General features: G+C 50.3%; 1 protein-coding gene across 3 annotated transcripts in view; it reads right to left on the minus strand.

Annotated features, from left to right (window-relative positions):
* The window catches only part of GALNT15 (polypeptide N-acetylgalactosaminyltransferase 15), a 47,785-nt gene extending 22,273 nt beyond the window's left edge, over positions 1-25,512 (minus strand). The window contains exons 1-3 of one of the 3 annotated variants that reach the window (XM_045791694.2): positions 24,432-25,510; positions 4,605-4,771; positions 339-543 (exon numbers count right to left, since the gene is read on the minus strand). In XM_045791694.2, the coding sequence (XP_045647650.2) occupies positions 339-543; positions 4,605-4,771; positions 24,432-24,958 (899 nt within the window). In that variant the 5' untranslated portion in view covers positions 24,959-25,510. Of the gene's footprint in view, positions 1-338; positions 544-4,604; positions 4,772-24,431 lie in introns of all 3 variants that reach the window. The other 2 variants (XM_045791696.2, XM_045791697.2) reach the window with 2 other exon arrangements.
* Between the last annotated feature and the right edge of the window lie 972 nt (positions 25,513-26,484).

Below are 26,484 nucleotides of genomic sequence, written 5' to 3' on the forward strand. Positions count from 1 at the left end.
CCTGACTTTTCAGCAAAGGGAGTGATAACCGTGGTAAGATGTTACCCTATCCAGGAGTATTTGCAACCTAAGAACAGCTGTTCTCCAGGTCCCTGTTATTTTACTTAGAAAACAAGGCAGATGGACTGGAGGACCTCTAACTTCCCTTCCAATGTTTCCTCCCTATGCTTTTGAAAAGGTTCAAACTCAAACATATGAAAAAAAAGAAACATGTTGCTCTCTCATGGGGGCGCCTCAGGGGCTTGTTCAATGGTGGATAGATGTTGTGTGAGTGGCGGAAGCTGTAGGCTCTTTCTCCCAGTTCCACCGTGCTCCCCAGGCCCCCAGGGCGAAGTTACCTGTCATCAGCGATTCTGCTGAGGAGGGGCTCCAGCCAGCCTGGGTGGCACTCGCAGTGGGAATCCATGAAGACCAGCACATCCCCAGTGGCCCTGGTGGCCCCCAGCATCCGCGCCCTGATGGCCCCCAGCCTCCTGTTGCTCCTGAGCAACTTCACCCCCTCCAGCCTGGCCACGTATTCGCTGAGAGAAGACTTGAGTTGTCCTGGAATCGACAGCGTTGTGGTCAGTGGGTCACAGGTGCCGCAACCATCACTAGGATCATTGTCAGCAGTTCTCTCTTGGGAGCTGTGGTGAGCACCAGGGTCCTGAGCCTCAGATACATTACACTGAGGTTGTGGCTAAGATGTAAGTTGCTTCGTTAGTTTGGGGTGGGTCGGTATTCTCTCCAGTAAAAACCAGGAGAGATGGGGTCCTAAAACCAGGAGAGGGGAGAAATGGCTAACCTTCTCTAAATGCAGCAGGGAGGTTATGCAGACACTGTTGGTGCCTGACTCAGATGCCCTAGGGTCCCTTTTTAGGTTTGGTTTGGTTGGCACGTAGCCAGTGGCTGTGGGTTTGCTGCTAACTAGTCTGCACCCTTCTCTGGAGACATGCCCTTGGATATAAAACTGCCTGTCCTGCGAGTGCCAGAGAGTCGTGCAGAATGCCGCCCCTGGCCCAGGTGCCCAGGGTCAATGACCAACCAGCGCAGGGCTACCAAAGCCCACGCCCTGGCCTCAAGGCAGGACAGATTCTGAGATACAGTTTGCACTGCAGAGCTCTCCATGGGATCAGGCTGTGGCTGGACTTCATCTGAAACCTCATCTTGGCTCGGCCCCTTTCTCTGCCTCTCCTGCTTCCCCTACTCTCCTACAGGCTTCCCCTGAGAGTACACCCCCTAAAAATCACAAGCACATGAATCCCATCTCAGGCTCTGCTTCTAAGAAATCTGACCTCAGACAGTGGTCAAGGAGGTCAAAGACAGAGGTCCATTAAATGTGGCCACTGGTAGATCATTGGTGGTGCTGGCCAAAGTGGTTTCATTGTCGTGGTAGGGGTGGAAGGGCAACGCAGTGGGTGGAAGAGAAAGTGGGACATGAAAAACCGAGACCAAGAGTCTAGACGTTCTCTTAGGAACAATGATTCTATAGGGGATAAAGGAAGAGAGAGGCTTATTAGGTTTTGTGTTTAAGATAAGAAGAGCTCTGTGTGTTTGTGTTTGTGTGTGTGTGTGTGTGTGTGTGTGTGTGTGTGCGTGCACACATGCATACATCAAGATGAACAGCCAGTAGAGACAGAAGGAATAATGCATTCCTGGAGAAGTAGTGTCCTTCCTGAAGTCTTGGAATTGGGGCACCCCCTAGTCCACTGAACTAAGATCTCAAGGGCAGGGATTATACCTCATGCATTTCCATTGCTCTGATCCCTAGCGCAGGGCTGGCCCATGGTAGGCACTCAGTACACGTGTTGAACAGAGCTGTGCCAAGAGCAAGAATTTCCCTGGTTCTCCAGCCCAGAGGCAGTCTTGATGGGAATACACATAGGTCTCCAGGGAGCTAGGGAAGGCTCAGGCAGCCTTACCTGAAGGCCCCCCCACACTCCCTGGAGAGCTGCCTTCTAGTAGCACGTGGCTCCTCAGGGAGACTCTTCTGCAGAGGAAACTGTCCTGAGCAGTGGACATAAGGATTCCCAGTCATTGGATGTTGAATTTGTTGGTGGTAAAATATTATGCCGATTTATTACTTTATAATTATTTTTCTGCTAAGCTTGTTAGTCCCAAGTCCATTGCCTAGAGAAGGACCTCTTTTAGCAAAGCTATTAAAATTTCTGTGTGAGAACCAGCCCCTCAGTGACTCCACTGTACTGAGAACTACTAGTCGTCCTGTCCAACATCCACTCTCCCCTCGTCCTTACTAGCAGAACTTGACTTAACCCAGGACAGCTAAAAGCACTAACCTACCAAGACTCCACTGCTGTTAGTAATAGCCTTTTTCAAATTAAAAAAAAAATTTATCTATTTGAGAGAGAGAGAAAGCAAGAGACAGAGAATGAGCAGGGGGAGGGCAGAGGGAGAAGTAGACTCCCTACTGAGCAAGGAGCCTGATGTGGGACTTGATCCCAGGACCCTGGTCTCATGACCTGGGCTGAAGACACCCCAGTAATAGCCTTTTAATCTAACTCTGGTGGAAATATACTAGGTGAGAAGATTCTGGAAAATCTATTGTTTTACTGATTTTTTTCTTTTCTTTTCTTTTCTTTTCTCTTCTCTTCTCTTCTCTTCTCTTCTCTTCTCTTCTCTTCTCTTCTTTTCTTTTCTTTTCTTTTCTTTTAAAGATTTTATTTGTTTATTTGACAGAGAGAGAGACAGCCAGCGAGAGAGGGAACACAGGCAGGGTGAGTGGGAGAGGAAGAAGCAGGCTACCAGCGGAGAAGCCCGATGTGGGCCTCGATCCCAGGACTCCGGGATCACTCCCTGAGCGGAAGGCAGACGCCCAACGACTGAGCCACCCAGGCACCCCTACTGATTTTTTTCTAAGGGACCAACTTGGCTGATCTCTGCCTGTCTGCATTTCACCCTTTCTTGCTTGGAACGTGATGTGATGTCCAGAGGTAGAGCAGCCTCGTTGGATTATGAGGCCAAAAGCCATACTCCAAGTAGGGCTAAGTGGAAAGCAGAAGATGTTGAGGACAGGGGGGCCTGGGTGGCTCAGTCAGTTAAGCCTCTTCTCAGGTCATGATCTCAGGGTCCTGGGATCGAGCCCCATTTCAGGATCCCTGCTCAGTAGGGAGTCTGCTTCTCCCTCTCCCTCTACCCCTCCTCCCTGCACTCGTCTTCTCTGTCTCTCTCTCTCAAATAAATAAATAAAATCTTAAAAAAAAAAAAAAAGGGGGTGAGGGTATTTAAAAAAAAAAAAAAGAAGAAGATGCTGAGGACATTGGAGGACCTCACTGCCCTGGGGCCCAGCTCCTCTGCTTCTACACACACAAGGAGAAGGGAAGGCTACCAAGGGACACTGACATAACACAGTTCATCAGCTAGTCGGGGAGGAACCACAGATGTGCTCTTGGGAGGACTCTGGCACAGCCAAGAGTTCAGAGTCTACTGGTACTTCCACCAGCCAACCCAGCCCAGCCCAGGAACTGCTCACCGTCCTGCCTAATACACAGCCATCTGTACCTCAGTAACCCCACACACTTCTGGGGACTCTGGCTAGTCCGATTCACTGCCATGCCTGGGCTGGGCAAGTTCCCAACACGAGGACCTTCAGAAAAACTCACAGAGGCATGTGGCTCCTCGAGCCTGTCTTCTGTCATTCCCCTTAGAAGGGTGTTTTTCGGACCTCAGCAAGTGTTCAGTTTCCCTTGGAGCAGTCTGTTCTCCCCACAGGGCCAGAGGGGACCTCCACAGGCCATTTGGTTGAGCCAGAAATAAAGCCTGAGGCCCCAGCCAAAGAAGAGCAGTGGTTCTCAAAGTGTCGTCCAAGGACCAGCATCATCCCTATCACCTGAGACCTTATTAGAAATGCAAATTCGTGGGCCCAGTACCAGATCCAGAAACTCTGGAGGAGATCCTAGCAATCAGTGTTTTAACAAGCCTGCCAGACGATTCTGATGTACATTCAAGCTTGAGAACCACTGACCTAGAACCTTCTTCTGTCTCCCTCATTCTTTTAGCAACTCAGCCATGCAAGGGGCTGGTCCCTAGTAGTGAGTTTCCTGTCAGTGGAAACATTTGAACAGATGCTGCAAGTCTGGGCTCTGGGCCTGACTCTGCTGCCCTTGGCCTGACTCAGCCCTGGTCATTTCTCTTCCCTAGGCCTCAGCTCCCTCATCTGGAAAATGAGTGGTTCAGGCTAAACAAGAATGATTTAATGACTAATACATGTCAAGGGCTTCATCTAGTGTCTAGGAGGCAGTGAGCGCTTAGGAATGACCACCCTGCTGTGATTCTTGAGTGTCTTGGGAAGAAGCTTATTAGACTGTGTGAAAGTTGGGACTGGGAGAGATCCCTCCGGGATCAGACAGGAGTGACACTCTTGAGATCCTTGCTGGGACCTCCTTGCCTCGTTTGGCTGCTTTGCCTTCTATGTCTTCTCCCCCTCCACCCCCCCCTTCCTTACAGGTGCCCCTGGGGCTCTTCGCTAATGAGTTACCTGCACCTGAATCCTTCTCTGGAGGTATGCTTCTGGGAACCTTGCCTCTACACGCTCCAAACCCTAGTGTTTGCATCGGAACCCCCAGGGTCTAGGCCCACCCGAGGAGCCGGAAGGAGCCTATAGCCACCTTGCTGGCTGAGGTCGTCCACCAGGATGATCTCCTTCAGGGAGGCCCTGGGCACTGTGTCGAGGATGCTGTGCACGGTCCTCAGGAGGGTGGACCAGGCCTCGTCGTGGAAACAGAGGATGACGCTGGCTGTGGGCAGGCTGTTCCCGGGGTGCTGCTGCAGACACCTGCAGGGAGGAGAACCAGGGAGCTATGGGAAGAGAAGACCAAAAGGAGCATTGGACATCCTCTACCACACTCCAGAGGCCCTGGGTGAGGCTGCTTTAACCTGATGGCTCCCCCTCCCCCCTACCAATGCAGTAGCTCTCTGGGTTTGCTTGAAATTTCCACGTAAAGAGAACCCATCACACCCTCACAGTAATGCTGTCTACTGTCTCCCAATCCTCAAACCCCAGGAGCAGTGTTTAATCCGTGCCTCTCTTGTAGCAGTTGAGAGGTATTGCCACTATTCCCAGCAAACACTGTTCTAACCTGTAAAATGGGAATGAATGACATTACCAACCTCACAGAGCTGGTGTAAGGCTTAAACAGGTACATAGTGAGTGTCCTATGAACACACATTGTCATTCATGTAAGGGCAGAAACACTGTTTTCTTTACTTTTGTATCCGTGTCATCTAGCACAGCACCTGGCACATAATACATATTAAGTATTATTATTGTTCTTGAAGAAGGGCAAGGATTGCACGTTTGTGAGTGCCAACAATACGCCAGATACCGTGCTAGGTCCTCTGCACATATTGCTGCTTGTTTACACTGCAATAAGTCTTTGGTTTGGGCTCTTACCTCCATTTTGTGGATAAGGAAACTGAGGCTCAGAGAGCAGGCAAGACTTATTAAAGCTCACAGTACTGGTGAGCGGCAGAGCTTCAGAGCTACCCTGCCCTTTCCCCTCTGCTGGTTTGTGGCTGGATGGGTGGGAGTGGGAGGTACCACCTCTGCCAGGAGCCTGCCTGGTTCCCTCCCTCCTTGGCAGATGAATAGAATGCTCCCTATTTGCTTTGCATTGCACCTGCTGAGCGTTCTGAGGGAGACCACAGTGGAATGGATTATAATAACAACAGGATGCCCCGGAGCAGTGTGTGGCTCAACAATTGTTCACAAAGGGCGCTTTTTTCTAGGAAACTTCCAACACCTAAAGGCAATTGTGATGGTAGAAGTGCCTGCAGACAGACCAGGAGACTCAGGCTGGTCCAGCCCAGCCGAGGGAAAGGCCACGCTGCTCCTCAGCTGAGCCTCCCTGTGCCTGGTACAGTCCTGACCAAGGCTGACACCCTCGATGTACAGGACACCTGCCTGTGACTCTGGGCAAAAATTCTGCACCAGGGGGTGGAGGGGTGATACAAGGTAAATGCTTTAAGGTAACAGTGAAACAGAAATCCTAGATTTAAAAAAAAAATCCCAAACATATGAACGTCTCATAAACTAGCTGTCAATTATTTTATTAGTTTATATATTAATGTACTACTTCTTTCCATAAAGGATTTGAAGTCATTCACAAAGAATATGCACAATAAAATAATGATAATATAAAAGTAAGGAGGAAAAGTCAGGAGAAGGGAAATATAAGTAAGAATGGAAAGTCAAGGGGCGCCTGGGTGGCTCAGTCAATTGAGCGTCCGACTCCTGATTTCTGCCCAGGTCACGAGATGGAGCCCCACATCGGGCTCTGTGCTCAGCGGGGAGTCTGCTTGAGATTCTCTCCCTCTCCCTCTGCCCCTTCCTCATGCAAGGGTGCTCTCTTTCTCTCTCTCTCTCTCTCTCAAATGAATAAATAAATCTTAAAAAAAAAAAAAGAATAGAGAGCCAACATCTAGAGAAAAAACATAAATATATAGGCCATAAGGGCCTTGGAGTTTCCAGAAAAAATTTTAAGTTTGAGCTTCCTAGTAGCCAAAGAAAAATGGGATTTATTCTGCATCAGAATTGTCACCATGAGAGAAGCTATTGACTAGAATTTTTAGGGAAAGTGATGTTCTTTCTAGTACTTTTTTTTTTAACAATTTATAACTTTTATTTTGAAATAGTTTAAGACTTGCAAGAAGTTGCAAACATAGTACAAAGAGTTCCTGTGTTATCTTCACGCAGCTTTGCCCAGCGATGATACATTACAGAACCATCCACCTTGAGCAGAGTCAGGAATTTGGCACAGTTCAAATACTGTTAGCTCAAATACAGACTTTATTCGCACTTCATCAGTTTTCACATCTCGCACTAGTTTTTTAAGAGCAGTTCCTATGAACTTTAGAAAGAAGTCCCTAAATGGGTGACTGTCCTTAGAAACATCCTTAGAACAAATGAAATCATGAATTTTATGTGTACTTTTATAGGCTGCTGTCAGGGCTGTTCACATAACATATTCGAAGTGGAACCCCCTCCTGTAAGGTTTTCGGGAGATAACAGAGGCCCCAGGGTGTGTGCTGGCTCTGCTGAGGTATTTCACCCCTACACCTCCTCCCCGCACTCTCCCTCCTCTCTCCCTTAGCCCTGATGGAGCTTTGCTCCTCCACCCCACCCGACTTGGAGAATCTCCAGTCTGCACTCAGAATTGCTCTAGACCTGCTGACAAACCAATTCAAAATTTCCTTCATGTCCTCTCTATTTCCTTTGACATTGGGATAGTAGGAAAATCCAGGGATCTAGGATTGGGGCCTCCGGTGGCTGTGAGAAGAAATCATGCCTCAGTGAATTCAGTGCATACAAAGCAAACTGAAAACATGACTAGGGCAATGGCTTGGGGGCTGGCTGTTTTCCAACTCAGATAGGAGAGATGCTTGGGGTCACGGAGGCCTGCATATGGCATTCTCATGGCTACAGTTTTATAGGGACTGAAGTCTGTCACCTGAGGGCAGAACACAGCCATGCCTTCTGGAGGGACGAGTCTTTTCTTTTCCCCAATCCATAGAATAGGAGAACCGGAAAGAGCCCAAGTGTGTAGTGTGTGAGTGTGTGCGTGTGTGTGCGTGTGTGACCTTGAAGAAGGGTGGTTAAAGAGTTTAGACTTCAGAATCATATTTAGATTTGACTCTTCACCCTGCTGCTTCCTAACCCTTGGGTAATATACTCAATATTTACAAGCCTTAGTTTCCTCGTCTGAATACTGGATAATATTTACCCCTTGGGCCTGTTGTGAGAATCGAAGAATAATTAGAGGCATTCCATAGACAGTGGCTCTTTTATAGCTATCCTGGAAAAAATGTAATTAGCATGTGTATTGTATGCATGCTTATCTTTGTAAAACATACCGATCTTTAAACAACCGCCCTACCGCATAGTGTGAGAGGCTGCCTGAATGCTTTTGCAAGTTGCGTCTTCCTCATCCGCACAATGGCAATGCCAGCATCGCCCGTTTCAAAGCCTTTGTAAGAACAAGTGTTTAGGGGCACCTGGGTGGCACAGCGGTTAAGCGTCTGCCTTCGGCTCAGGGCGTGATGCCGGCGTTATGGGATCGAGCCCCACATCAGGCTCCTCCGCTAGGAGCCTGCTTCTTCCTCTCCCACTCCCCCTCCTTGTGTTCCCTCTCTTGCTGGCTGTCTCTATCTCTGTCGAATAAATAAATAAAATCTTAAAAAAAAAAAAAAAGAACAAGTGTTTAACACAGTGCCTGGCAATAAATCCACCAATAAAAGGGATTTCACTGAAATTCTAGCTTTTTAGGACCACAGTCCTCAAACATCCCTCAAAGTCGGGAGACAGGAGAGCTTTCTGCTCTGCTAAATAGCTGGTGACTCCAGGGCGACTGACTTCCTTCTTTGGCTTAGGGGAACCTTCTAGAGCAGCAGTCTAGCCTGTTGATTAAGGCCACTTACTAGCTGTGCAAAGGACCCTGAGCATGTTGCTTAGCTTCTTGGTGCCCTGGTTTCCTCGGGATGGTAATAACAGCACCCACTTCGCAGAGCTGCTGTGATGAATGGCCTTCATAAAGCACCAGAGACAGTGGCTGCCACAGAGGAAGTGTTGGGTAAGAATTTGCTCCCATTGTTAGAAGACGGACCATTACTAACAAGCTGATCACTGAACCTCGTCCAGCCTTGAAATTCTGCGTTCTTGACTCCTCAGGGCCCTCTTCAGGTAGGAGAGGGGAAAGCAAGAGGAGAAGCCAGGGGCGCAGGGATTTCAAAGTGAGTTTTGTTAAGATTCCTCTCCCTCCGGCTGTCTTGCTCCAGCATTTTCTAGGTTTTGTGGGTAGAGCTGTGCGCTTGCTTCACAGTGAGAGAAGATGGGGAAGAGATGAACGGGGACAAGGCGCATGACTGGGATAAACTTGGTTAGGCTGCTAGGACTTTAAAAGGCCAAGTGGGTCTCTGCGAGCTGTTGCAAGGCCAAGGGAGATGCCCTCCACCCCGAGCCGTGGAGATGGGTGTCCTGGCAACAGCTCAGACTCGACTGTCACCTGCTGTACAGAAGGAAGTTCACACGGCCTCCAAGACATGAACAGACAGCTCTGGGGCAACCGCAAGACTGCTGGGAGCCTAAAATCACCGTGGAAATAATCTGGAGTTTCAGGAGGAGGACAAGCGCGGGCTCTGAGTGAATGCTGTGGTTTGCCAGAAGGCCCGGCACTCTCCGCCAGGCTCTGGAGCGCCGCGCTAAATATTAGAAGCAGATGTTTGGCAAGGCCTTGCGTCTTGGGGCATATTCGACGCTTTCCCGAGGAGCCAGGGATGGATTATTTTGTTTCTGGTGAATGGAGTAACCAGGCGGAGGGGCCTGTGGATGGTGTAGGCTGTGTGGCCTCCACACACCAGCGGCAGGAAGTGGGACCCGCTACGTGCGTGTGCTTATGGGGAGTCCGTGGTCATCATTCCGGGATGGGCGGCATCCACCTGTGGGTAGCACTGTCTTGTGGGGATGGGCAGATGGGGTGCGCCCTCTCCACGCCCAGGGGCCCAGGTGGTAGCACAGAGTGGAGGAGTGTGTGACACGCAATACCCTGAGGGCAGGCGAACACGACTCCACTCACCCGCTCAAAAACTCTCAGTTCAGGGCATCTTGGGAAGAGTCTGTATGTCACGTGCACAGAGCTCAAGCTTTGGCATTGAGTTCCAACCTTGAATCTGTCCTTATGTGGTTTGGGCAAGTGACATAGGCTCTCTGATAACTATCCTTCCTTTCAACAGTTTCCAGATCCACAGACCCAGTTATGTCTATAATAATCAATTCTTATTTTTTGCAATCCCTTTGATTCCAGTAAGTCTTTTTTGAACATGTAATATGCTTAACCTCAGTTTTCTCATCTGTAAAATGGGGGTTTTGGAAGGATCAAATGAGTTAATACATAGGAAGTACTTATCCCAGTGCCTTACTCATAGTAAGTGTTCAATAAATATTAGTTTTTATTATTTCTTGCAAGCCTCCCATGTGCCAGGATACCCTTCTAGGCCTCAGTTTGTTTGTCTATAAAATGAGGATAACAAGTAAAGTTACTTTAGAGGGCTATGTAAAGATTATGTACAGGTGCCTGGGTGGCTCAGACAATTGAGCGTCTGACTCTTGGTTTCGGCTCAGGTCATGATCTCATAGGTCGGGGATCAAGCCCTGCGTTGTGCTCAGCGGAGAGTCTGCTTGAAATTCTCTCCTTCCGCCTCTCTCCCCGCTCACTCTCTCCCACTCTCTCTGTCTCTCTAAAATAAATAAATAAATCTTAAAAAAAAAAAAAAAGACCATATAAGCAAAGAGATGCCTTGTGGGCCTTGTCCCCAGCAAGCATTCAATGACTGGAAACCGTTGCTATCTCTCGGGTTCGTGCTGTGTGTTGGCTCCTTTCTGCGTTGCTTTGCATCATCAGAGAAGACTGGTCAGGTGTCCTCAAAATGACGATGCCTCAAATGTGTAGGATTTTCCCACGTGCTCTGTCATTTCATCCTTATTCCCGTCACGGGGACTGTTGCACTGCCCAACTCCAGGGAGTGCCGTGCTCACAGAACGCCACATGATGGTGCCCCTCAGCGTTGTGCAGCGTGACAGTGAGGGCTACCACAGAGGATGGCAGGCAGAGAAAGGCATAGGAGTGACTGGGACGCACAGAGATCCCCTACTGGCCCCAGACTCTGCAGAACACGGCCTGGCAGTGAGATGTTCTCAGGCACCCAGGCAGCCTTTGTGCACAAAGACCTCCCATCCCCTGTTCACTCAAGTGGCTTGGCGGCTTCCATTTTGTTTTATTAAAATATAGGAGGAATTCTCCTCAGGGGAGTAAGGCTTGTGATAGCAAGCCTCCACTCACCCCTTAACTGATATGAATGGGTAAGGTTTGGGAGATCCTGAGGGAACAGGAAGAAATGGTCCAGACCGTGGGGCCCTGATCCCCTGTGTTTGGGAACCCTGGTCCCCTGATGTCACCGTGGGGACACGAGGTCCCCAAGGAGAGAGCGGGCACAAGGAGGGAGGTGGAGCATGGGGAGAGGAAGGCAGGTGGTACTACAAACTTACCATCTGCTTCACAATGTACTTGCTCTTCCTGCCCACCTCCAACCCATTTCACAGAGCTCTGGAGGCTGGGGAGCGAGGGGTGTAGGTAGGCCAGAACTAGGGAGAGAGCTTAAGCAGTGATTCAGAGAAGCTGCTGGAAGCCTCTAAAAAGCAAGCGAACAAACAAAGCAAACTCTAAAATCCAACCAACAAAGTTTGCTTTAAAGGGGCCTTAAAGTTCACGTAGGCCGGCTCCTCCTCGCAAGGGCTCCTTGGTTCGGTACAGAGCGAGCACACACTCCAATGTCTGCAGAGACCATCAGACAGCCAGGGGACAGTGACCTGGCCCCTGGGGGCTGCCGTGAGCTAGAGACCACATGGCCCCCCCAGGAGCAGCCAGTGTTACCAGCAGGAAATTCAGCTCAGGATTCCCAGATTGTTCTGATTTTCAGAAAAAGCCATAAACCTGAATTGTTTATGGGAAATCTCTCCATTTCTAAATATCAGTCACTCCTCTAATATTCAAAAAAACAAAACAAAACAAACCTGTGGTCAGGGGCTCCTGGCTGGCCCAGTGGGTAGACCATATGACTCTTGATCTCAGGGTTGTGGGTCCAAGTCCCGTGTTGGGTATAGAGATTACTTAAAAATAAAATCTTAAAAAAAAACATACACAACTGCGGCCAAACAGCATATCTGTGACAGGATACAACCCATGGGCTGTCATTTTGTGACATCTGAGTTACCCCTAACTCCGGGGTCTCCTGCTCCTTCATCCCAGGCAACACTTTGCCTCCCGTGCTTCTTTTCCCACTAAGACCTTCCTGCTTGGAGCCGGATTACAGGATTATAGCCTGGGCCAGGATACTGGTCTGGAGGGAGGAGTGTGAGACCAGGTGTCAGAGGGCATGGGCCACGTGCGCTAGAAGAAGACCGATGCCGTGCTCAGACCTCTGAATACCCTGTGAGCAAAGGGCAATAAGGGACCTTGAGCAGGTCTGTCACTTCCCTGGGTCCTCATTTCCACATGAAGGAGGGATTCACTCACTCACTTACTATAAAGGTCTAGACCTTTCCAGCTCTGCTGTCTGCAATCTGTCCTTAGCTAGGGGATTGGGGAATTAGGGTGGGCCATGAGATATTGTAGTGTCTTATTAATATCCACTGTAGTCACCACTTAATGAGGGTTCCTACACACCGGGTGCTGGGCTAAGTACATGCGTTATCATATCTGGTCCTCCCAACTGCCCTTTGGAGTAGGTGTTTTCACGTGTGCAGAGATGGTCACCATAATTCTGTCCACTCTTATATGCATGCTCCTTTGCAACGTGACTTTGCCACTTTTATCGAGAGGTGCAACCTATTTCTCCACCCCCTGAATCTGGCTGGTCTTGTGACTTTTTCTGACCAATAGAATGTACTGGAAGTGATATTCTGGGACTCCCAAGATAAGGTTCCAAGGGGCCTTGCAGCTTCCTCTTGCTGCCATAAAATGCAATGTAAGGAAGCCTATCTACTCTAACAGAGGGTGAGAGGCCACTTGGAGAAAAGCTGAGGTGCCCCAGCAGAGGACCAGCACCAGCTGCCAGATACATGAGTGAGGCCATCTTGGATCACTCAATCCCAGTTGGCCTCCAGATGATAGCAACTACAGGAGGGACTCCAGGTGAGGGTGGCAGAAGAAATGCCCAGCTGAGTCCAGTCCTAATTATAGAATTGTGGGTAAATGGTTATTGTTTTAAACCACTAATATTTTGAAATAATAATTTTATTGAGATATAATGCATATATCATAAAACCCACCCATAGAAAAGTGTACAATTCAGTGGTTTCTAGTATATTCACAAGCTTGTGCATCCATTACTAATATCTAATTTCAGAATATTTTCATCAGCCCCAAAAGAAACCCATTACCCACTAGCGGTTACTCCCCAGCCTCTGGCAACCCCCCTAGCCCCAAGCAAACACTAATCTCCTTGCTGTCTCTATGGACTACTCTGGACACTTTATACGCTTTAATGGAATCACACAATATGTGGCCTTTTGTGACTGGCTTCTTCTGCTTAGCAGAATGTTCTCAAGGTTCATCCATATTGTAGCGTTCATCAGTACTTCACTCCTTTTACTGGCAAATAATATTCCATTGTTTGAATATATCACATTTTGGTTATTCGATCATCAATTGATGGACAGTTAAGTGTTTCCATGTTGGGCCGTTTTGAGTAATGCTGCTATGAACATTCATGTACTGGTTTTTATGAACTTCTGAAACAAGTTTTTAGGAACAAACGAAATATGTTTTCAATTCTCCTGGGTGTACAGCTAGGCCTGGCGTTGCTGAGTTATGTGGTAACTGTTTAGCGTCTTAAGGAGCTGCCCAGCTGTTTTCCAAAGCAGCTGTCCTGTGTTACAATCCCACCAGCAGTGTGTGCGGGTTTCAACTTCTTCACATCCTTGTCAGCACTTGTGATTGTCCACCTTTTTTATTTTAGCCATTCCAATGGGTGGTGAAATGGTATTTCATTGTGGTTTTGATTTGTGTTTTTCCCTACTGACTAATGGCTTGAACATCTTTTCATATGTTTTTTGGCCATTTTTATGTCTTCCTTGGAGCAATGTCTACTCAAATCTTTGCCTATTTTTAAATTGGGTGTCTTTTTGTTGGGTTGGGTTGGAAGGGTTCTTTATGTATTATGATACAAACCCCTTATTAGATTTGCAAATATTTTCTCCCATTCTTTGGTTGTCTTTCACTTTCTTGAAGCACAAAAGTTTTTATTTTCATGAAGCTCAATTTATCTGTTTTTTAAGGCACTAAATTTTGAGGTGCTGTGTATGCAGCACTAGATAATGGATACACATTCCCATTTTAGAGATGAGGAAACTAGAACCCAGAGAGCTTAAGTGACTTGCTTTAAGTTACACAGCAGATAGCTGATTGGTCAGTCTGACTCTAAACCTAATGCTCTTACCCAGTATAGATACTGCCATCTCGGACTAAAGTGTTAGCAGAATATTCTGGATTCAGGGTCATGAGGCTTGGGTCCTGGTATCCAAATCAAAGTGACAATGATAGAGGGTTATTTGAAGATTGTGCAATCCCTTGATTCCTTCACCTGCTCAGGACTGTCTACACTGATTCGTTAAGGTCCTCAGAAAGCTCTGTCTTGGCTGCCTTAGAAATTTGCTTCTGTGGAATCATGCTTGGTGTCATGCTCTCAACCTTCATTACAGAGGGAACCCGCTGAGCATGTGTGTCCTCTATCACTGACTATCACCTCTACACAGCTTTGGAGGGAAATTCCCATCGGATATAAATGCTAGGAAAAGACACTTTTCTTCCTCTGAGGACTTGTATGTTTTCTCCTCATGACCAATAAGGACCATGATATCTATAGTGTTTCCTTTTTCAGTTTGGCTGCCGGGAAGCTCAGAGTAAGGAACTAGGATATTTAGTCATCGAGAGGGTTCTAAGGATTGTCTACCTTCATTCTAATTTTCTCTTTGATCTTGACTTTCCCTCTTTCCATCATTTAACAGATATTTCCTGACAACCTGATGTCCGTGAGGACTAAAGATGAAGTAAATAGATAAGATCCTTGAAGCGGAATCTGCGGTGGCCCGCGCATGTCCCTTTCAGCTATATCCTACAGTACACCACAGCCTGCCTTGCAACTGCCTGAGGGCTTTCTCTGCCTGCTGGAGATGCTCTCCCCCAGCTGACCTGAAGAGCTGGAAAACGAACCTCCCACCCTCCCCTGAGAGCAGCCCTCAGCCAGTGACTAAAAGTTGCTCATGTCTTAATACCCAGTAACCCTGACCCTAAGGAGGTCAAACACAGGGAGAGGTGTGTTCCATAGCGCCTCCCAGGTTCCCCAGCAGGCTGAGCCCTAGCTGCCCACTGAGGTAACTGCCTTGAAAACACAAATTCATTGGCCTTCTATTTTCTGCTCCACATTCCCAGTCCCTTACCCGGGCTCCCTGGCATTGTCTGCAAAATAAATCCTCGTCTCAGTGTCTGCTTTGGAGGAACCCAAACTAAGATAGTCTCTGATGTCGTGGAGTTTATATCCTATGAAGCTGATAACCAAATAATTATTGAACAGCCACAGCAAGTGCTCCAAGGAGACACTCGGGGAGCAGGGCAGTGATATGAAAGGCAGGACCTGAAGGGCGGGCAGGATGCAGTTGAAGGAAGGGGGTGGGTGGGTGGGGAACAGTGTTTCCGGTAGACGTCACAGCCTCGCTGAGTCCTGGAGGTGAAAAGGAGCTTGGGCATACCAGGAATGGAAGGGAAGGTATCCCAAATTTATTTCCCCTTATCTTGATTAACATTATGTTCATAGCAATTTTCTATTTTATGACATATTTTTAAATCCTCTGAAGGAATAAGATAGGTAGGTAAACAAACAAGTGAGCAAAAGGGGCCTGGGCAGGAGAGGGCCCTGAAAGGGGCCCTGGGCAAGTCCCTTCCCCTCTCCACATTTCAGATTCTTTCTGTCAGGTGGGGGTACCCATCCTTCCTGCTCTATCTGTGCCACGACTTTGCTAGGGGGATCAGTGAGGCAGTGCCTAGAAACTGCTTTCGCACTTTGCAAAGCGGTCCCAAATGGGACAGGCAGTTGTGAAGAGGACCCATGAAGAAAAGCATGTCCATCTTCTCTCCTAATGGGGTTACTTTGTCCGTCCACCGTGTAGCTGGTGGACATCTTACCCTCTCGGTTAGTGTGCATTCACGAGCTCATCCTGACCTCATTTGTCCGTCTTTCTGAGCGGCAGCAGCAGGGAAGGAGAGACCAAGGGCTTCGGGATCCAATCAACTTGGCTTTGAATCCTGGCTCTATTTACATCCCCTAATTAGCCAACACAGGCAGGCTGACATGTTTCTATAGCCCAGGGATGCTGCTTGGATTAAAGGGCTCATCCCGGCCCAAGAGGGCTGCTGAATAAATGTTAGTTTCGTATCTTCACACTCCGAGATCAGAGGAGTGCGGGGTCTGTGTTTACACACAGATGCACACCCTCTCTGCATGCAGCTCCAGGATCCCCTATGAACTCAGAAAATGCATTTGACCAATGATTCTGAGAAGGATGAGTCACAGCTTTGCGCCAGATGGCCTGGCTGGGCCACAAACACCGCCCCCACCCTTTCCGTGCCTGGCCAGAGTAGAAGGGTTTCTGCTGGCTTTTCTGTTTTGGGGTTACTGACCTCCAGCTTCCACCACATCGGCAGAGGTCCGCCTCTCAGACGAGCGTCCTTATCGCTTCCTGGAGCCCACGGATGCAACAACCGGGGGGCTTATCTACATCCCTCAGTGCTCCCCAAGCTCCTTGGGTTTAGGGCTGGGTCTTGCGCACATTCTCATCTTTCATTGTTGCTAAATAAATATTTGTCCAATGAATGATGGCAGACACTGCTCTTGCTTGCAAGGAGTATATAGACTGGTGGGCTATATAATTGGGAGGGTAGCGCCATAGAGTCAGTGTCCCACATTCTGTGAAAATCCCAGTGCTCAGTCCATTTTGTCTGTAATTGGTGGGGCTCATCTTGGGAATACCAATTTCCAGTCCAGGCCCAGAGATAGGAGGCCTGGGACACAGCCTGGGAATGATGCTTTGAGGGATGGACAATGTTCCTACAAATGAGAGAGAAGTATGGGACCGGCAGGAGCCTAGACTTGAGGCTAATGCTGCCCGCCTATCATTCTAAGAGTTGGAGAGAAATCACACAAGGGCACACAGTCCCCTTCTCTTCATGGGGTCCTCAGAAACCTCCCAGCCTCCTTTTGAGGTGCTCCAGGCATCCTTGGCTTTGCTGTGATTCTGGCTCCCGGACCCTGCACTAAAAGATGGGTACTGACAGGGAGTCACTGGTCTGCACACTGACCAGGGCCTATGAGGCATCCTGGGGCAATAGTCCCCCTAACAGGCATAGTCTCCCCCAAATCGTGGCCAGGTGAACCTTCCAGCCATTCTATCTCAAGGAGTTTGATATTCAGACCTACAGAGAGGATCAGCAGTTGGTAGCAGGTCATAGAACAGGCAGTAAGCCAAAGATGAGGCAACAGAACCCAAGAGGTTGCCCAAGGCCTCTCAGATGTTAATGCCCACCTGTCATGCTCCACCATCTCCATCCATAGTGCAGATTTGGATCCTGGAAGCTGCGCTCGGGTGATCCGGGTGCTGCTGGCCTTTAGACCAGAGCTTGAGCAGAGGGCAGTGGTTATTAGTGGCAAGACATTAGCAGGTAAGTGGCCAGGAGGGCAACATGAGCAGGCCTGGGGGACACCAGCTGCCGGAGGTCATCAGGAAGACCCAGCCCTAGAGGGGTTATGGCTTATGAGTCTCTTTCCCGTCCTCCTCCTGCACCCTCACCTCCCTGGGCAGTCCCAGCTCCTCATTCCCTGTGCAGACAGCACTAACCCCGACACCTGCAGCAACACCAGTGTCTCCCTCTCACCTCGAAGAGCAGCTGCACATTAGAAGCACTTAGGACAGTCCCACGAACAGTATTTAATGGGTTGGTCTGGGGTGGAGCCTGGGTGTGATGATCTGTAAAACTCTCCAGTGGATTCTAACGGGCAGACGGGGCTGTGAACCTCTGGCGTCATCAGAGTTTCTGAAACTCTGACATGAATATAAATCAGCTAAGGATCTTGTTAACAATAGAGACTTTATCTAGTAGGTCTGAGTGGGGCCTGAAATTCTGCATTTTTGGTGCTGCAGGTCTGAGGACCACACTTTCAGGGGAAATAGCGGTTTTCCTAAGAATTAAAAAAGAGAAGACGGGAGTTAACCACCTCTGATTTAATCCCCCAGCTTAACCCAAGGCACAAAGCAAGATTCTACCGCATTGACTCCCATGAGCACATTCGATCTCAGAGAGTTATACTCAACCTGTCTATACCACAAGCCCACTGAGGGGTGACAGATCCAGAGCGGAGATCCGGTGGGGGCAGTGGAGAGCACTGCTCCCAGCCCTGGGCTTGAGGGCTGAAAGCTTGGTACGTGTGTATTCCCTCTGTGACCCGGCTGGCCAGGGCCCAGAACTAGCATTCCTACTGTCCACACTGGGTTGTCTTTTCTCCCTTCCAGGTTGAGAGGGTGGATAAGCTGAGCTCCAGCCCCGGGTGACTGCCCCAACCTGCCCCGTCTGCTCTCCCCTCACCGGCCCCGCCCCGGGGCCATGCGCACTGGCTCAGACTTACTGATGCCTGCCAGCTGTCTTCTCTCTCTTTTACAGCCCGGTGTCAGAGCCAGCATCCTGGGGTGACTGCCTGCCTGCCGGCAACAGACCTGACCGGAAGGTAGACTGCAGTACCACCCTCTCCTTGACAACAAAGCCAGAGCGGCCTCTGGGCAGGAGGGAGGGAACAGAGGAGAGGAGACCCCTTCTTGGGTCTCCCCACTGGCTGTGGACCCGGTGCCTCGCAGCCCTGGTCCTCAGCCCCGGCTGCGCATCAGAACGACCTGGGGACGCCCAGGCCTCTCCCCAGCCCAACTAAGTAAGAATCCGAGGGAGTGGGACCTGGTATGAGTAGTTTTTAACACTTACCAGGTAATTCCAATGTGCCACTGTGTCTGTGATGACTCAGCAGCCCATGGGGTAGAAAGTAACTCTTTGAGCAGAGATAGGACAGTGACATGCTCTCCACAGCTGCCTGCTCTGACTTCTCCTACACTCAAGAATATGGTAAGGACACCTTCTGTTTGGACTTAAATACCGAGTGGGGAAATCATCGCACATTTTATCTCATTCAACCTACAACCCCACGCGAGGGTGTTATTTTAGCTACATTTTGGAGGAAACTGAGGTGTGGAGAGGTTGAGCGATCACACAGGGTCCCACAGGAAGAGCTGGGGCCGGGATTCAGCCCCAGCTCCACTGTTCTTTGGGCATGTGAGTTAATCACAGCTGTGGGGATATAAACCAGGGAGACATGGGCCAAAATGGGAATGCCAGTTCTATGTTGGTGCAAGTAGGTAGCGCCCAGCCAGGTACGGCTGAGCTGACGTTTATATTTAAGTACAAAACTCTGGGTTGTGAAGGGGGCTGTGTTCTTCTCTGCCTCTCGTTTCTATTTTCTAATCCCAGTACTGCCTCCTCCATGGAAGCTTCCAGAGCTCTACTCCCTCTCCACTCACTGTCCAAATCAGTGGTTCCCTGAACTAACATCAGCTTTTACAAATTCAGATCACTGCACTCCAACTCAGGACTGTGGGGACTCTCCAGCAGAGTGGTCTGAAAATCTACATTTTTTAAAAAGATTTTATTTATTTGACAGAGAGAGAGAGAGAGCACAAGTAGGGGGAGTGGCAGGCAGAGGGAGAGGGAGAAGCAGGCTCCCTGTGGAGCAAGGAGCCCAATGTGGGGCTCGATCCCAGGACCCTGGGATCATGACCTGAGCCGAAGGCAGATGCTTAACCGACTGAGCCACCCAGGCGCCCCTGAAAACCTACATTTTTAACAAGCAATATGGGGGAATCTGACATGTACCTACTCTGGTGAACCAGCGATAGAGCCCCTTCTGCTAAACTGTGGTCTGTGGACCAGCAGTGCTGGTACCAGCTGGGAGCTTGATGGAACTGTCGCATCTGGGGCCGAACCCCAGGCCTACTACATCGGACTGTGCATTTCAACAAGATGCCTGGGGGATCACACTTTAAATGTGAGAAGTGCGGCTCTTTGTAACCTGTTAGGTATAAAGACCAGCGGCATGAGCATCACCCAGGAAACCTGGAGAAACCAAATTCTTGGGCCCCACCCTTGACCGACTGAGTCAGGCACCGCGGGAGAGGAGGCCAGAAATCTGCATTTTAGCAAGCCCTCTAGGGGATCCCATGTGCACTCAGGTTTGAGGGCCACGGCCTGGACCAGGAGATTACAAAGCACTTTCTCAGTTGGGAGCCTCTTTGATCCTGGCAATAGGTTGCCCTATGCCGGGTGCCAGTATGATCAAAGGAGAGCTGGGCCTGGCAGAGCCTTGGAAGCTGTCGAGCCACACAAGGCTGAGTGGGCAAGGCCTCTTCCTCCCCGACCCCCTTTTTGACAGCAGCTTTGAAGGACTAAGTCAACCCTAGTCTTCAGTCTGGGCCTCTTTATTTCTCTGTATTTCATCTATGTATTCATTCACTTCTAGTCCTGCCCCTGCCCCCAGGACACTGTCCTCCCCACAGCATGGCTCGTCCATGGAGCTTCATCTGTTCTCGCAAAGAACGCACTGGTCAGTGTGCCAGAGCTAACATTTTCCCAGGGATGTCGCGCTATGGGCCTCTTTTCTGCATCTTACTTGCTTGCTCCTCATGGTGCTTGCAGATCTCCCCCATCAGTGCTGTGCACTGAGTCTGTGGCTTCCACCTCCCGCCGAGCGCCTCTGGGCTGCACCCAGCTGCCCCGGCCACGTGTCCAGGTGGCTTCCAACGTCTCAGTGCCACCGAGGACGCTGTGACAGACATCCTCCTCCGGGTCTCCCTGTGGACCCGTGTGAGTTCTCCCTAATTTATAGGTGGAGAAACTTGAAATACTTCCAGCCCAAGTGACTTGCCCAGAAAGTGGTGGTTATGAACATGACTTTGGTGCCAGACACATCTGGTCAGATAACCTGGCCTCAGTCCCCTCACCTTTCCGTGCCTCGGTTTTCACATCTGTAAAATGGAGATGATAATAGTATCTAGCTTATGGGTTCATTATGAAGACTAAATGAATGAAAACCTTAGCAGGGTCCCTAGCACATAGGAAGTGCTCAGATAAATGTTCACTGTAATTTTGCCTTTCCTTCCAGAGCCTGCTTTTTGACTTCTTACACTTAAATTTTCTGTTTTGGTCTTGCATTATTACTGACTTCCTTGCATGCCCCTTTCCAACATGACCTTCAGTAGTGACCCTAGAAGTCCTCAGAAAAAGCCTGTGGCTTTTTGAGGGGAATGAGCAAAGGCCAGGACTGATTTGGAGATTTTGGTGCATGAATTGGGGCCGGCAGGACTTGTCTGGGTTAGGACAGGCTTACGAGAAGCCTGGGATGGGTGGTGCTCGGCACACTACAGCCGAAGGCAGAGGCACCAGGATTCCCAGAGTTCTGCTAGGCCTGGTGGGAAAGCAGTGCAGGACGCGCACAGGGTAGGCACTCAATACACGGCTGTTCTTTCTTTCTTTAAAGATTTGATTTACCCATTTGACAGAGACAGCCAGTGAGAGAGGAAACACAAGCAGGGGGAGTGGGAGAGCAAGAAGCAGGCTCATAGCGGAGGAGCCTGATATGGGGCTCGATCCCACAACGCCGGGATCACGCCCTAAGCCGAAGGCAGACGCTTAACTACTGCGCCACCCAGGTGCCCCACACGGCTGTTCTTTTATGAGCTGTATTTAGTACTGGTTTTGTAGTTGGTGAGAGGAGGAGAGTCCCTTCCCCCTGGAGGGAGAGCGGGTGCTTGTTGCCTCGCTTTGCAGAGAATCCCTGTGTGTCCTGAGAGGAGCTGAAAGGGGAGACAGCAGCACCTGAGCTGTAGAGGGGGAGGAGAGGCTGGGGGCCGAGGCTCAGGCCGCACAGGCTGCATGGAGTGGCTTGGCCAGCAGAGGGCGCCACACACCTCCACACAGGGCTGATGGCGGGCCTGGGAGAACTGGGCAAGCTGGGCGCGGGTTTCCCAGGGACTGCGGGGTTTCCCAGTACGGAAGGCCCCAGACAAACACACCAATTGGTTACCCTGGCTTGAAGATGCAACCACTGAGGCGGCGCACACACACATACGTCTGCGAACATTGCACGCGTGACACGAACTGTACCCACACTTACACCACACACGCACAACACACACACATTGCAGTTCACACCCCAAGCATAACACACACAACACACTTGCATACACATGTACAACTCGCCCAACACAGTTATAGGCAACACACTCACTCAATGCACACAGGCAACACCTGCCAAATACTATTGCACACATGTACCCACAAACATGCAAAATAACCAGTACCTTGTAACACACACGTGTACAGCACACCGCATGCACCATATACACAATATGCATATATACTAGCCACAGGTACACACACATGCTGCGCACTGCACCTGTACTTGCACCGCGCACACACAGAACACGCACTTCACACCGCATGAACAGCACACGCAGCACCCATACACACAGACAGCCGAGATAACAGGTTCATACCACACGTGTGCAACACATGCAGCCCACAAACTCACACAAGCACATCATGCACACATAACACAGTCACAACAGAATACACATGCACGCGAGTACCACCAAAACACACAAAACCAAAACCCGGTCACAACACACACACGTACAACGCATGTCTCACTGTGTGCAAAACATACAGAATCACACACATACCACGTATACCACTTCATACATCAACATGCACACACAGAAGAACATGAACTCGTGCACGTGTGACTACACACTGCACAACTCATACCTGTGCACAGCGCACCACAACACACGCGGTCACTAGGCACACGGGCACCGCCTAATGCACAACATATGTGTACTACACACAGCACAATGCATACATAACATGCATAGGCACAAACACGTATGCTACGCACCCACAGACACGCTTACGCACAGCGCGTTGGCATAATGCACACACACACATCCGGGGGTAGCCAGAGACCCTCTTGTTTGAGGCAACGGTTCTTAGTGGCAAAATGAAGACACTCGTTCTTGTTCTAGGCCAAAGAAAAAATGTACCCAAAGAATTTGAAAACAATATGTTCATCCATTCAGCCCTCATTTCTTCACTGTCTTCGTGGCAGGGACCTGAGCATTGAACAAACATCAGTGACCGTTTAGCTTTGGTTGTAGTAAGGGTTATGCAGTCAAACTTCTGAGAGCCCAAAATTGCACCGGGGTGGGCCTGGCTGGGTCTGGATGTTTCCTGAAAAGAGTTTTTTAATCCAAGAGCTGAAGTTGGAGCAGCAAGGTTGGGGTGCGTAAGATGAGTGAGGCACCCACATGCGCGATGTAGGGAGCCACTCTCGGCCGCTGACCCGTATTTGCACGGCCCTGAGGGTGAACACCAGGCAGTCAGGCTGAGAGGGAACCCCCCCCCCCCCGGATTCAGAGGAGTACCTTGTCGCGCTCTTGACTGCAGCTCTACATGGACCCGCTCACCCAGAGGGTCAGAACATGAGTTTGCTTGGCGGGAAACTCTCTGGGTTCTAGGAAGAGCAGTGGCTTATAGGGAAGGGACTTCCCCGAACTAACCAGCCGCCTTGGCCCTGGCTGCTGGACCAGAGCCCTCCTCTGCAGCCAGCCATGGTGATGGTGGGGGAGGACAGGGGATGTACAAGGCAAGCTCAGCCTTTCCTGGGGTCCAGCCTCCATGTTGTCACACTTCCCAGCTTGCCTCCTGGGCGTGGGGCCACCCTGCCAGGCTAGGCTGCCTCAGTGCGGCATTCTAGCCCCTGGGCACTGGGACTGTGCCCTGAGTCCAGTAGATTAAGGAGGGCGGCATGGGGTGGCAGTCCAGGGAGACTGGAGTTTCTTGGATTCCAATCCCTGCTTTGGTACCTGCCAGCTGTGTGACTGTGGACAAGTTACTTGACTTCTATGTGCCTTGTGCTCATACCTATAAAATCAGCCTGATGGTAATACTCACACTCATCTGACAGAGTTATAAGGGCTAATATACGAACAGCTCTTAGATTAAAATCAGGCACATGGGAGCACCTGGGTGGCTTAGTCAGTTAGGCATCTGCCTTCAGCTCAGGTCATGATCCCAGGGTCCTGATATCGAGCCCCACATTAGGCTGCCTGCTCTGTGGGGAAAGAGAGCCTCTCCCTCTCCCTCTGCCACTCCCTCTGCCTCTCCCTCTGCCACTCCCCCTGCTTGTGCGCTCTCTCACTCTCAAATAAAATCTTAAATAAATAAATAAATAAATAATCAGGCACATGGCAGGAGTCACATAAATGTTAGTTTCAATTGTTACTTTGACCCAAAAGGAAAGCAAATAATAGCAGCAATCATAATACCAAAATGTATCCAGGCCGAGTATTAGAGTTGGAAGGTGGGTGGGAGAACATCTGCCCCAAGCTCACTATGTGTTAAATGGATAAAGCTGTTTGACCTGATAGCCCGAGACAGAAGGACTAGACCCGGGTGGGGAAGAGAAGGGCAAGTAAGAGCTCCTCCTTTCCACACCTGGAGGGCTGGTTAACTCACCGGACCCACCCAGAGTTTCTCACTCAGTGGGTCTGGGATGTGGTCTGACACTCTGCATTTCTAACAAGTCCCCAGGGGATGCTTCTGCTGCCAGTCCAGGGACCACACCTTGGGAACTGCTGCCCTAAGGACAGTGGAGGCAGAGTGGAGGAAGTTGGCACCCCTGAGTCTGCAGATAACACCTCAGGAGCTGGGGGAAGGGGAAGCCAGGACCTTACTTACAGTGGATGCCGTACCTCAGGCAGCGCCCTCTGCAGGGGGATGCGGGCACTGAACGCCTCCTCCAGGCTGAGTGGGGTCAGCTCATCTTGCGATACCTCCCCATCTTCCTCCTCGGCCGCCCAGTCCCTCTCTGGGGCCTCTTCATCCTGCCTTCTGCTCGGCTGTTTGATGAGCCGGTAGCTGCCACCTCTCCTGCCCTGGGTCTTGTTCCTTCTGGCCCTGGGTGAGGCCACCGCCACCAGGAGCTGATCCTCCCGCAGCGAGATAAAGGGGGGCAGTCCCTCCAGGGGGCCGTATTCTTGGCCCTCATCCTCAGCCTCCAGCACCCATTCCTGGGATTCCCCGAAGTCCAGGCGGTAGCCAGCCTCTGGGCTGCGCTGGGCAGCCTGGGCTGTGACCGCAGGGTGGGGGGCGTGCGGGGGAGGCTGCAGCATGGCCACCATCAGCAGCACGCATCCCAGCATCAGCAAGAGCAGCAGGAATTGCAGTCTGCATGGTCCATGCCGGCATCGCTTCCTTACGAGCATGTTGCTGGAACTTGCCAAACGCAACAGGTCATATTCAAGTTTGCTTCCTCCTCCAGCTCCAGGTTCCTTCGGGCTTGCAGGAGAACCTAGCTTCCTAGTTCCACCTGGAAGTTTTTTGCTGGTCACTTAACCTGCTCCTTTTTTCCCATCTCACATTTGCCAACAGCATGTATAAGACTGACTCGCACTTACAATCAGGAAGCCAGCACCCTGGCTCCTCTCTGAGTGGATTTCTGTAATTGCCTTCTGAAAGCCCATTCACGGGGTCTTCAAATGGAATCGTTTTGCCCCTTTTACCCCCTTTATCTCCTTGGGGAAAAAAAATTATTCCATTCTGCTCAGGTGTTTGGTCTCACGTGTTTCGTCTCCCCCCCCTCCCCACCCCTTGCATGAATGGTCAGGTTGCTATGCGATGTCTTGGGGGGAGCTGTGGGTCCTCAGTCCAGCAGAGCTGACAGTCGTCTTCCTTTGGACACTTCAAGTCGGGTCAGATCAACAGATGTGAAGCCGGCAGGCAGCGCCTGATTTCCTTTCACACATAGCTCCGTGCTCCGCTGAGAGCCCTCTGCCAGACACATCAGGAGCCAAGTGTGCGCCTCGCTCCTGGTCCTAATGCCCTCACTGTTCCCAGGCTTTGCACAATCCCACAGAAGGCAACGCCGGGGCAAAATAAACACCGGCCCCGCCAGGACCAAACCCAAACAGGAACATCCCAGGAGTTCAGATTTGAATCCCGTTGATAGGAAGACTTCTTTCCCCACTCACAGGGGCAGGAAAGAGTATTCCCTCCTGGTTCCAGACAGGTGTACCTGCAGCATAGATGCAAACAGCTAGCTGTCTGTTTGCACCCCCAGCCTCCCACAAGTGATCTGGAATGTTAGGCTGGGCTCTCCCTCCTTCTTGAGGACCACTGTCCTCAACCTGAAAATGAGGGAAGCTGGGGGGAGATGTTCCTGTAAGCCCCTCCTGCCCACAAGAGCATCTGAATGCCTTCTATACACGGCCACGAAGGGGGCAAATCAGGAGAGGAGTGGCATGGTCTTCAGTTATAAAACCTCCTTCATTCAACCAACAAATATTAATGAGCACCTACTACGTGCCAAAACTATCCGGGAGTGGGAGTCCAGCAATGAATAAAACACCAAAATTTGTGCCTCAGACTGGGGTTTACATTCTAGCAGGAGAGACGGATAATTAATTTAAAAATGCAGTGGGTCAGGGGGTGATAAGGGCTAAGGAGGAAAGTAACACAGGGCAAGGGGCTGGGGAGCATGCACTGGGGGTTGACAACGGACACTGAGTGGTGAGGGAAGGTTTCACAGAAGAGTTAGCATCTGTGTAAGGAGGAGGGCCAGGCAGCGATGTGGGCGTGAGCATCTGGGGCAGAGGGGAGAGCAAATGCAAAGGTCCTGCAGCGAGCATGTGCCGGGCCTTCCCCGGAGCAGCAGAAAAGCCATGTGACAGGAACGGAGGGAGGAAGGCAGAGTGTGATGAAAAACAGGATGAAAGAGGTGAGGGGGGTAAGA

This window comes from Ursus americanus, chromosome 20 (genome assembly GCF_024610735.1).
Source record: "Ursus americanus isolate L20-20 chromosome 20, mUrsAme1.1.p, whole genome shotgun sequence".
NCBI classification, from domain to species: Eukaryota; Metazoa; Chordata; class Mammalia; order Carnivora; family Ursidae; genus Ursus; species Ursus americanus.